The sequence below is a fragment of the Odocoileus virginianus genome, chromosome 21, assembly GCF_023699985.2.
Source record: "Odocoileus virginianus isolate 20LAN1187 ecotype Illinois chromosome 21, Ovbor_1.2, whole genome shotgun sequence".
NCBI lineage: Eukaryota > Metazoa > Chordata > Mammalia > Artiodactyla > Cervidae > Odocoileus > Odocoileus virginianus.
The window spans coordinates 50,064,481-50,077,663 of record NC_069694.1 but is presented as its reverse complement, the minus strand read 5'-3'; the positions used below and the strand labels follow the sequence as shown (position 1 = coordinate 50,077,663).

Here is a 13,183-nt window from a genome sequence, read left to right as displayed (position 1 = left end):
ATACATCACACTAGTGTCAGGGCTTCCTTTTCATTCAGGATACCAGGTGAGAATTCCAGCAGTTTCATATCCTCTTCTCCATTCTCACTAGAATGTTCTCACTAGAACATCAATCCCAAATCTGCGCCTTAGCTAATATTTACTGATATTTATGTGAAATAATTGGGCCTTAAGGAAATTATTTTGAGGGAGCATTAAATGAAAAAGTTTCTATGAATACTTTGGCAACAACACTATCTGATTTATTTTCTTTGGACACTAAGGAGCAGCCAATAATAAATACATCTGTCTCTCTCTCCAAAAGTATCTTTGTGTACAAGCTTGAGAAAAAGCTATTGACATCCAGGAACTGGTCTGTTCCTATCAGCTTGACCTTGGTGTTCTGCTGTTAAACATAAATAATTTCATAGAGCATCCCATCATCAGACCAGGCCACTATGTGACCATGATGGAGGTGGACAAAAAATGACACCACTCTCTTATCATGTCTAAACACAGACAAAACATGAATACTGTCCAAGCCACAAAATTCCAGACTTCTGAGAGACTGCCACTTCTTTACTGATTCCGCTTTAGTCTGCTCTCCTAGAGCTAAGATTTACTGGGATACACAATCATAAAACTGACCCTGCTTCCTGAGAACACCCAACCCAGAGTGAGTCCTTGTTTTCTTGGGCCCTCCCCCAGATCACTCATTCAAAGCCCAAATCTAATGAGTCATTTCACACTCAGCTCCCCACAATGAGCATCCATGCTCAGTGCAATGGCCTGTAATCCCAACACACCGAACCACATGTGTGCTCCTGGGGGGCTTTGCAGGAGAGCACAGACAAACTCAATGACTGAAGCCAGAACAGACATTCTTAACAAAAGCTAAAAGAATTCCTGTCTTCCAGATACTCACTAAAATTCTAACACAAAATAAACTCCTTGAGCTTATTTTCTCACATGGTGGGTTTTGTGGTAGAGGACCCTTTAGTTCTGACCCTCAGACGAGTTACTTTTGTGAGGCGTAGAATAAACAGGTGAATTGTGCTTATCTGCTAAATATTGACTTGAGGAAGAGGCATATTTCCAAAAACTAAGATTCAACATATTAGATCAACACCCAGGCCACAGTGAGCCTGGTGGTCCGTAATCCTGGATGCTGCACAGAATCCTAAGGAGGATTCAATAGAAACCTTTAGTAGAAAGCAGATGATTGAATTAAAGTGATAGACGACATTGACTTCACTCCAATTCCTGCTTTTCTCAGATTTCATCCTTATTAGGGATGCTTATCTCTTGATTATTATTTCCTCATCAAAGCACATTTAATGGTCTGTTGAATTTAGCAAGAGAGAGGGATGACTGGTGTTTTCTGGCTTGGACAATTTAGAAGTTTCTAAATATGAAATTAAAGTTGCCTACTGGGCAAAAGATGTGAAGCATAACTCTGAAGACCTAGGGTACATTTATGTAAATCTCAATAATTTGTATGAAATCAAAAGTTTCCAATTTTAACATATAGTTTGTGACATTTTGAAAAATGACTATGAGCCTTTGCAAAGTACCAATAGTATATTATGCCTCTCTCTAAAATAATCTCTATAGTCTCTCTATATAGACTTTCCTTCTACATGCTTTATTCCAATAAATAATTTCCACTTAAGGGAACAGCAACAACACCTAAAAGTTACTGTCAACAATATATTAACTACTGCTCAAACAATACTATACACATTATTTTTAACCCTCACAAAATACCAAAAAGTATTCACGATTATTCACATCTTACAAATGAGGACCTGGATCAGAGAAATTAAGTGATAGGCTCCAAACACAATATTAAAGGATAGAATTAAGATTCAAACCCACTTATGTCTGATTTGCCAAACTGAAGGATGTTTATGCATGTATATGTGTGTATGTGTTCTTTTTAGATGAAATTACTTTTAATACTCAAAATTCACTATCTTAACAGCTCATTTAATATATGCCTATTAATGTATGTACAAACACACACACATTCAAAGCTTGCTATTAGTTGCTATTATTTTCCACACCGTAAGTATGGAAGAGAATTTATTCTTAAAGTAAATACGTTTGAGAAAATGGAGCTTTAAAAATATCATAGTTATCACATATGATGATTTTGTCTCCTCTAGCCCCTCAGACACTTTAAGATGGCTTTGGTTTTGTGAATTTAGTATCATCACTCAGAGCTTAAAATCTCCTTGAGATACATTCTCCAACCCTTAATAGTTCTGAGTATATTGTTTCTAATATAGGCCAGGCCCTTCAGAGAGAAATTAAGAGGATTTGGGAACAATATTGTGAATGCAAGCAAAAATTCCCTTTTCCTTTTCCCTCTCTCTAGCTCTCTTTCTCTTTTCTAATTGTTTTCTTTTAATGTTAATCAATTAGCTAACACTATAAAAATGACCTCAAGGGCTGGGGTATTCAGAATCCTTAAGTACAAAAGGATATTCTAGCAGTGTTCCTGCCTGCCCTGAATTATCCTTTTGCCTTTATCAGACTGCATCATTATCTTCATGCTATTATCTAAAAACTGTCATAGGTGAGCATGCTTATTTTTATCAAATTACATGGTATTGTACAAACATACTAATCCCTTGCTTGCTTATACAGTGATCTTTTGATATCAGAGATTTTGAATTTTTTTAATTATGAGACATTGAGTACATCAGGGATCTATCACTTCGAACACCATGCAATTTCAACATTATTAAAATAAAAAATATTCATTTCTTCAAGATACCTATTTTTTTAATCTGCTCATTCAAAACCCTAAACCATCTAGCACTGGAATCCATTTACATTAGAATCACAGATCCTGCCATATTATTGACTCAGGAAATAAAGGATTTTAGGAGACTTTATTTAAAAGGCATCTCTTTCAGAGGTGGAGCTCAAAGAGCTCTGTGAGGCTGCAACAGTTTACCAGGAGTCAGGCCATAAAGAAAGAAGTGCTGGCATTGGGTGGGGCCGAATAGTTTGCATCTTTTCCCAGTTTCTCACTGGTATCATTTCCATGATAATCACAGATGTGGGAATGTATGCCAGGGTAAGAAATCCTACATATGGCTCTGTGTGCCCAGCACCCCCTACCCCATAACACTGTTAGCTGTTTACGTTAATCAATGAAAGAGCTATCACATTAATGTCTGGGAAAACTGCAGAGGAGCTAAGCAAATCAAAGAAATATCATGGTGGGGATCAAATTTCTCCTGTCACAACAGTCTTTTCTCCTTAGGAAGAATACACCTAGCACAGAACCAAAAGGCATTCACTGTCCAGCCATCTCAAGATCACCACGGAGCAAACACATCTGGCCCCAAATCTTCCTTCTGCTCCACAATACACCTTGCTTAACCCATTCCTTTCTAAAGAACTCAGCCATTCTAAAAATAAAAGTACTCTCTCTGTACCCAGTTACCACCAGAAGCATCTATCTGCGCCGCAGTTCTCAGTAATCCATATGCCGAACACACCTTAACTCTGCGCTGCTCACCATGCTCCAGTCAACCTGCCCATTATGAGCCCCAGTTCGTTTCCTATTCTCAAAAAGCAGCAGCTTGCACCTGCCCTTTAAAATGCAATGCTTGGCACAGTTATAGTCTCCAGTTACTCATAACGCTCCACCGTTTCTACAGCCTAATATTACACTCTTACACACACACACACACACATCTCTATACGGCAGCAATTTACCTTTTTGGGTTTTTTCCTTCTCTGACTACTGCCATTGAACTTCTCTCCACTGTCGCTTTTCTGAGCTGCATCTTCGTTCATCATTTTGCACAGTTTGGAAAGAAAATAGCTCTGCCATTAAACCCGGCCGCCTGTACCGACCACTAGCGAGTATGCACTTAGTGGAGGAAGGCAGGCGGCGGAGGAGGGGTGGGGAAGGGGCGCGCGGGGAGGGTGAGGACGGTGACGTTGCCATGGCAGCAGCTGCCACAACTGTTTATCTGACTGCATTGTTAAATCTGATTCAGCCAATTACCATCAGGGACCAGTTACAATGAAGAAAGCCTTCAGAAAAAAACAAACGCCAAGGACTCGAATGATTGGGGACTCTGCTGGTTGGTTTTTGACACACCCGCAATTCGATCGGCTTTCCACCCACACACAAAACCTGCACTTAATTTTCTTCCTACAGGTACTTCAACACCGAGCAGACACAATGTGTAATGAGAAAACTGTAACACCCTTGAATGTGTCTCTGAACCTGAAGAGGTACATTTTAGCTGGTGAAGAGGCCCCTCGATGAACAGGGTTAGCCATTAATATTCTAAAGTAAATGTAAGCTGCATTTTTAAGATGTTATTCACTTGATTCCAGATGATAATCTTTCAAAACTCAGCTCAAAGATGATTTCTGTTATAAAGCCTTGAGAGCAGGCTCCTCAGCACCCAGGTAACACAGACCACTCCCTCTTCTCTGCCTCCTCCTTCCACTGAACTGTTCTGACATAGCACTGTAGCAGCTTACCCAATTGTTTACCCAGCTGTCTATTCTTGACAGGCCAGGAGCTTCTTACAGCCATATATATATATATATATATATATATATATAGTGTGTGTGTGTGTGTGTAACACAAATATAAGAAAGTTGTAGAGCTGAAACATTTTATAACTGATCTTAAAAGTCTTCTTAACCTAATTCTCTCTACTAACTGATGAACAAAACATAATTCCTGCTCTCCAGGAGTTTATAAAGTTCCAGAATTCTTCCCGACAAGAAAAGAAATCAGTGTTTGTTTTTATAACAAAAAAACCAACTTCACCTAGTGGATTGTGGTGGTCATATTTGTATATTGAGGTGGTCACAATTTGTTGTAAACTGTGGGTACAAACCAAAGCCCAACATGCTTTGTACAAACACACACATGCACTTACTTAACACTCATCTCTATTCCTAGAAAACAAACTCAAAGGATAACACAAAGAATACTTAAATGTAAAAACAGAGTAGAGGATTAAATCAATGAGATAGAGACAGAGATGTACTTTGAAAGTTGAAGGTACTTCTATAAATGTGTTATTTTAATCATATTATTATTACAAATATAGGTAATTTTCAACTCAGAAAAATCTACCTTAAAAATGTTTCTTACGGGAAAATGGCTACCAAAATTGGGAATTCGTTTTTCCAGTAAACACAGCAAGAAAAACACCTTCTCTCCCCACTGCTATTGGGGCTGCTCTTTATCTCCGCCTGACCATTCCTGAGACCCTGCCACTTCCTCATCTAGTGGCAGCCCCCGCTGACTGCCTCTCACCCTCTCCACCCTCCTGCTTGAGCAAACCCGTCCCACCAGTGATTCCTCAGATCCCACACACAGGACAGAGGCAACAGAACTCTTTTTTTCCTAAATGAAATCCTACAGGAACTTCTACAGAAGCCTCAAAAGCCTGACCCCCACTGCTGTCAGAGCCCACGCCAAAATCCCTCACGATATCCGCCCATTCCTCCACTATCTCCTCACCCAGCCCCTCACTCATTCCCTCACCTGTTCCCATAGTAACTCCCTTTTCGATCTTTCTTAGGCGCACCCTCAGCCTGGAAACTGTATTAATTTACTCAATAAATGTTTATTGAATGCCTATCATGTGCTAGGAACTAACCACTAGGGAGACACTGTGTCCTAACCTCCAGGGATATAATGGTGAACAAAACAGGCAATGTTTTTTGCAATCATGGTGCTTATATTCTAACAGGGAAAATAGTAAACATAAATAACAGTGATAAGAGCTATGGGGTGGAGGGGAAAGTAGGGTAAAGAATGATGGGGACCAGATGCTATTTTAGATAAGTTGCTGACAGAACAGTCTCTAGAAACCTGAATGAGGTTAGGAACCAAGCAAAGCAATTATCTGGAGGAAGAATATGTTTCCTTATTGTATTAAAAACAAACTTTAGGCCCCTATTATATGCCATGCAATGTGTCAGGTTCCATGTGGGATTTAGAAATAGATGCTAATCTTGCCCTCAAGGCAAAGAGAAAAGCAGTTCAAAAGTCCTGAAATGGGAATTTCTTGTAAAACACATTAGAAAAACTATGATACCCCAAAAGGGGAAAAGAAGGAAAAAGGAAAACTTTTCCAGAAACTGGATCTATAGAAGAGATATGTTATTAATACTCTTTATTCACATTTGATGCCAGAATGTGTTTTTCAATCAGTGGGTTTGGTAGCCCAATTGGGAACCTAATCATATCATCTTTGCAATGTAAATCACAACAGATGTACTTCATATTTCATTAATTTATGTATCAGCAACTTTTGTGTTTGAACCACCTCTTGTAACATTGCCTTCTCTCTCAATATCCAAATACATAGTACACAGCTTAGACACACAGACACAGGCCTCCGATTTGGACAGTGGATGCTTCTTCTGAAATGCTAACCCTTTCCATAATATACTGCCTTTACAGAGTGAACGTGATGTGCACATACTAGACCAGCATACCACAGAGGCAAGCACCCATATTCAAAGTGTTAAATAAACATCTCAGCAAGTAGCTAAACAGGTGCTAGTGGTATTGCATGCATTACAATATTAGAAGGCGAATTTTATACACATCGAGGTTATCAACAACGTGTTATAGTATTGTGAGTGTGTGGGTTTCTCTTTTGAAGCTTTCAATCAATTTCTCTGTGCCTCTCTAGTGGACACTCTCCCCTTTCCAATCTTATAGTGCCATTTTTGTAGGAATCTGTCCAACTGGACATGAAGCTTCTTGAGGGCAAGACTACTGTCTATCTTTGCATTCCACATGGAACCTAAGACACTGGATGGTATATAGTAGGGGCCCATGGCTCATTTTTAAAAGCAATAAGGAAACATTTTCAATATTTACCATGAAATTATACTTATGGCTAAACTTCCAGTGTGTAAATTCTTCATATTGTGTGTACTTTCTGACATCTAGGAGCTAAGCATAATTTCAAACAAGATTTTTAAAGATAGTTGAGAGATTGGAGTTGCAGCACATAAAACAGCAGTGATGATAGTACCTTACATTTTAAAGCATTTTATAATTTATATACTTTGTAGCTCCAAAATGTAAGATCCACAAAGACTGAGATCTTTGCTCACTGATCTTTCCTGAGGGCTTATAACAATACTGGCAGATGACAGACAGAATTATTTAGTGACTCTATGGGGCTCTCACAACCACACAGGGAAAACGATTAACATCGATAGAGTGCAGGTGAAAAAACTGAGGTAAAAAGCAGTTTGGTGACCTTCCCCAGATAACAAGGTGAATAAGATACAGAGCTTAACGTCTCCTAATTCTAATGTCACTATTCTTTTATTAAATCATGGCTTGCTTCAATGAAGAGCAGCCACTTAATAAAGTATAGTAAGATGGAAAATGCCAAGAGCAGAAACCATAGTCAGATGACAATGATCCAAGTAGAAAAAGTAAATCTTTATTAGTTTTATATTAAGCATATTTTATAAGCATGGACTTTTAGAGGTAATTATATTAATTTAATATGCCTACTATGTTTTATTAAACCATTTGAATTAACAATACTACAAAATCTGACACATATACATACTCATACTGACACATTATAGCATTATTTGAGTGGGGAGAATTTCCCTGAAATGTAGGCAATTGTGTCTTAAAGATAGGTTATCTCCCAAAAGTTTGTCAGTTAAAGTTGCCTAGTGTTAAAAATATTTTTTTCACAGAAACAATGCTATCAATAAAGGCTCAGTTCTCCAAAATTCTCAAAAATCTTTCCTACTCACTATGACTTGTAGTAGAGAATCTTAACTAGGCAGAGATTGGACAGTGGTTCATTAGAAAATCTCTTTTCCTCCTGGCCAACTAGACCACTGTCCTGGGTTGAAATGTCCCCTCTTCCAAAAAAAAGGACGTAAGTCCTATCCTCCAGCATCTGTGAATGTGACCTTACTTGGGAACAGAGCCTTTTGTGATTGGAATCATGTAAAGATGAGGTCATGATGGCTTAGAGTTAGACTCAATCCGATGACTGGTATCCTCACAAAAGGGGAGAAATCGGCACAGAGACGTAGCAGGAGGACAGCCACATGTGGACTGAGGCAGAAGCAGCAGCGATACGGCTGCAAGCCACGCAAGACCAGCTGCCGGCAGCCGCCAGAAGCTAGGACGAGGTAAGGAAGGGCCCTCCTCTGGAGCTTTTGGAAGGAGCACGGCGCTGACAGCACCTTGACTTCAGACTCCCATCCTCCGTAACTGAGCTTTGTCATCTTAAATAGCTCAGTTTGTGGTCCTTTGTTATGGCAATCCGATACAACCATACTTACCAGCCACCCTTGCCAGTGCACCCAGGCATATGACTTGTTCTAGCATTATGGAACACAAGTCCACGTTCCCACTGCACAGTGAGGTCAAGCAGTACGAAAGCTGAAACATCAGAGTTACAGCAGGAAAAGGTTTATTGCAGGACCACGCAAGGAAACAAGCGGATCACGCCTTAAAAACCCCAAACTACCCAAAAGCTATCAGCAAAGCCTTTTACAGGAAAGGTGAGGGGAGGGTGTGGTTAGTTGTTGTAAACTTTTTGGTATCAGATCCTTTGTTTTTGAGGTCAGGTCACAGCCAGGTCACAGCTCTGTTCACCTCCACCAAAACAAATGTTATGCGCTGTACTGACCAGAAAGGGCAAGGTCCCAAGGCTCAACTTTTCCCCTCTGAGGTCCAGTCTTTGTTTAAGATGAGGGGAGTCCCTGCACAGACCAGTTACCCTGTCTGAGAGCGTTCATTCTGCACACGGTCTGGGTCCTCCTGCCAGTGCCCAGCCATGACTAAAGAGGCAGATCCCAGCTGTGGCACCCGGGGGTCCCAGACCCTTCCCAGTTGTCATCACTGAGGGAGCAAGGTGCCCAGAACTCAGCTGGCTCTCAGAGAGCCATGTGTATAGAATCAATAGGAATACCTATTGTAACAAATACCAATCAGGTTCATTCCCAGCTCACAACTGCCATTCTTTGAGAATAGCCCCAACCATAGAGGTGGGCCTGAAGGAATGCTGTGCAGCATCCTTGCAATTGAGACAAGGACCACTTTGTTGTATGGTTGCCCCAGTCAGGCCTATAGTAACCACTTCATCCTAGGCCTTAATGTTTCAACAAGTATACCTGTCCACAGGCTGATTATTGCCCCATGTAGGTATCCAAATGTGATCATGCATGTGTGTTCAGTTGCTCAGTCATGTCTGACTCTTTGCAACCCCATGAACTGTAGCCTGCCAGGCCGTCCTCTGGGATTCTCCAGGCAAGAATACTGGAGTGGGTTGCCATTTACTTCTCCAGGGGATCTTCCCAACTCAGTGATCAAACCTGCATCTCCTGCATTGGCAGGTGGATTCTTTACCACTGAGCCACCTGGGAAGCTCCATCCAAGTGTGATACCTAAACATTATTGCGAATCATCTAACAAGATGACTCTTTTAGTTTAGGAAGAATATATACTCAGGCTTCCCCACTGGCTCAGATGGTAAAGAATTTACCTGCAAAGGAGGAGACCCGGATTCGATCCCTGAGTCTGGGAGATCCCTGGAGGAGGGCATGGCAAGCACTCCAGTATTCTTGCCTGGAGAATCCCTATGGACAGAGGAGCCTGGTGGGCTACAGTCCATGGGGTCACAAAGAGTCAGACATGACTGAGCAACTGAAAAACACCAACAAAAATTCAAGTTCTGGGAGGAAGTGAGAAGAGGGCAATGGGGAGACATCCTGCCTAAATCGCAAGAAGAAAGAGACCTCCTCTTCAGTGAAGCTTTACATTTAGGAAAGGCCTCAAAGAAAAGTTTTGGAAATCCATTTCAGTTAACAAAGAAAGAACAAGACTCGGAAGGATTAGAAACTGTTCCCGAGCTTTTACGACTAGCTAGTAGCAGAAGGAAGGCCAGGATCCTGGACTCATGCCCCTTCACTGAACAGCCTTTACACCACGGTAATCTTCACATGGGTGCACTTAGAAAGCTGATGCCGAATCTTAGCTATTTTTATTATTTACAGAAGATGTAACAGAAATCAGACAGAAATTAGTTCACTGAACAACCATGACCCTCAGAGAATGACTGGGAAGAAAGACCCTTGTTTCTCATGTAAAATGGTATATGTTCACCCCAGATTGAAGCAGGTTTATTAAATGTTTCATTGAGATGTATCTTAAAGAAGCAGCAGCAACAACTCATTAGGGACCTATGTCTTTCCCTTTAAGGTTTACCAAAGAGATATATGATTGCTAAATTTAACATGTCCAGCATAAAAGGGAGCTTTGGGAACCCACGGCAAACAATTTGAGTACCTCACTTCACCTGCAAAGTGAAAGTGAAAGTCACTCAGTCGTGTCCGACTCTTTGGAACCCCATGGACTATACAGTCCTTGGAATTCTCTAGGCCAGAATACTGGAGTGGGTAGCCTTTCCCTTCTCCAGGGGATCTTCCCAACTCAGGGACCAAACCTATGTCTCCGGCATTGCAGGCAGATTCTTTACCAGCTGAGCCACAAGGGAAGCCCAAGAATACTGGAGTGGGCAGCCTATCCCTTCTCCAGAGGATCTTCCTGACCCAGGAATCAAACTGGGGTCTTCTGCATTGCAGGCAGATTCTTTACCAACTGAGCTGTCAGGGAAACTGAAGAACCTAATTATTAAAATTAGCGTGTGTGTGTGTGTGTGTGTGTTCCGTCATGTCTGACTCTTTGTGATCCCACGGACTATAGCTCACAAGGCTCCTCTGTCTGTGGAATTTTCCAGGCAAGAATATTGGGAGTGAGTTTCCTTCTCCAGGGGATCTTTCCAACCCAGGGATCAAACCTGCATCTCTCGTGTCTCCAGAATCGGCAGGTGGATTCTTTACCACTGAGCCACCTGGGAAGCCTGAAAATTAGCATAGTGATTAATTACAGTCTCATTTTACATCAACATCAGCAACAACACTTTAGATCAAAGGGGGAGTTTTATGTGCAAATACCAAATTACAGGTGAGCTCACCATGAACATGCACCTGTCTAGGTCAGTTTTTTAGGACGCACTGTTGTCTGCTTACTCTACTGGAGGGCGACTCTGCTCTGTCTCCAGTGATATATGAGTTCTTGAAAACAGCTGTTATAATTGAGTTTCTCTGCAGATGCAAATGGTACATTCGGGCCAGCTGTGTCCTTGACAGACATTTTTCCAATGCAATTTAATTTTATTACTGTAAACATTTTAAACCTTAACCTAACCCAGCTTGAAAATAAGTTACAATTTTTTAAACTACAAAGAGAAATCATGTCACCATTGATAAATACCCCACATTACAACTATCCAGAGGCTTAAGTCTCATACAAATATAACTCATATTTTAAAAGTGTGTAACCACAGTGGTAACAGAAGTGACAAACCACAAAGAATGACAATGTTAGAAGGTAATTTAGAGACTACTGCATCCAGCTCCTTGCTTTCAACAAGAAAACTGAAGCCCAACTTTGTATGCTACTTACTCAATGCTGTACCTACAGTTAGCACTTTGAATTCAATTCCAAGTTTTCTCATTCCTAACCGAGGATTGATATCTTCCAGTGGGGTGTCTCTACTAAAATAGACTTCAAGAAGCCCTCCCTCCTAAGCAAACACACAGGTCCAGTGATGGCCCAGTTACTCAAAGAACAGAGAAAAAATTATATGATTCCTTATACACCAGGCATAAATGTTTCAGGCATTAGAAGTAGCGAACTAAATGAGACAAAATATTTTCTAATGTTGCAAAATATCCCAAGTTTGGACCAGAGTTTACTATATATTTACTATAACAGAATCACAGGAGAGGGCAAAGGAGGATTGTTTTTTTCTACAATGTTGCTCTTCTCCCAAGACTCAAAAATAACAGAAAATTAGTGATAATATGAACATTAAAGCTTCAAAGAGACTTTAAACAAACGGCTATAATAAAAAAGACAGATGAGAATGAATTATTAATGAATGACCACTACTATTCTGTCCATTTAAAATAGAAGGTCAAAGTGAAGAGTTTATTATCTATTAGAGCTCTGACTTGTAACTACCATCCTGTCCAGATTTATGGTACTCCAAATATTTATTGTTGTTGCAAACTACCTCATAAACTATGTGGCTTAAAACAGTAGTTCTCTTTGGCTCACACACTTGCAGGCCTGGGATTCAGGAGGCGCTCATATTCATGCGGTATCAAGTGAGACAGCTAGGGCCCACAGCGGCATCCTTACTTGCACATCTGGGACTGACTGGTCTCTCTCTCCACATGGCATTTCATTTTCCAGGTCTCCCCACAAGGCTGAGGCTTCTCACTGTATGGTGGTCTCAAGGCGGCTGTACCCGTCTATGACAGCTGGCTGCTAAGAGGTGGGCTGCGGAAAGTGCCAATTAAGGGTGCTACCATACTGTACTGGTCAAAGCAGTCACAAGGCCAACCCAGATTCAGAAGGTAAAGAAATGGACTCCACTTCTTGATGAGAAGGGCAGAAAGGTCACCTGACAGAAGAGCATATGGGATGGGAGCCATCCTGGAAAATGCAACCTGACATAGACGGCTGGCAAGTAAAGCAGGCAATGTGGGAGATGAGGTGTAAGGGCTGACTCTGCATCCTATAAACACAAGGTCTTTTCCCAAATGAACAGACTCTGCTAGCTATAAACACTGTGTTCTGTATTCTTTCATTTATTTTATTACCAAAAATGTCATCAATATTAATTTCTAGAATGACTAACTATATATTACTGAGTCAAACTGGACTTATTTCCTCTTAAAGCAAAGTTTCTGTTGATCACTGAAGATGAGTCTCACATATTACACTTTCTGACTGTGAGCCACTGTGGCTAATAAATTCATAGGAAGTATTTTGTATATTTGAAGTACAGCTTGTTTTGTACTTTTTCTTTTTACTCTTTCTTTCCATTCTCCTTGGCCTTTCACTCATTCTTGCATCCATTCTATCCTTCTATATTATATCAATGTGACCTCATAACAACCTTAAATTTTACAGTATAAAATATATGACAATAAAAAAGCTTAAAAAGAAAATGAAAATATGTTATAGTTTAGAATTAACTTCAGCTAATATCTAAAGAGAAAGGTATGCACTGCACCCATATTCATTATTTAAACCCTATACCAGGGTTTAAACCCTATACCAGGCAAATAACTGGAG

The 13,183-nt window shown here is 40.5% G+C and overlaps 1 protein-coding gene and 1 long non-coding RNA gene across 15 annotated transcripts in view; one reads left to right on the top strand and one right to left on the bottom strand.

Moving 5' to 3' along the window:
* The window catches only part of ANK2 (ankyrin 2), a 687,657-nt gene that overhangs the window by 348,709 nt on the left and 325,765 nt on the right, over positions 1-13,183 (bottom strand). For 3 of the 14 annotated variants that reach the window (XM_070452335.1, XM_070452342.1, XM_070452349.1), the window contains exon 1: positions 3,715-3,907. The exons of 2 other annotated variants lie outside the window; for them this stretch is intronic. In XM_070452335.1, the coding sequence (XP_070308436.1) occupies positions 3,715-3,798 (84 nt within the window). In that variant the 5' untranslated portion in view covers positions 3,799-3,907. Of the gene's footprint in view, positions 1-3,714; positions 3,934-13,183 lie in introns of those variants that run through there. 9 more of the 14 variants (XM_070452315.1, XM_070452319.1, XM_070452323.1 and 6 more) reach the window with 6 other exon arrangements.
* On the top strand, positions 7,980-12,879 carry LOC139030270 (uncharacterized). Its single transcript, XR_011482579.1, has 2 exons — positions 7,980-8,160; positions 12,296-12,879. It is a non-coding gene; the product is annotated as an uncharacterized lncRNA (long non-coding RNA).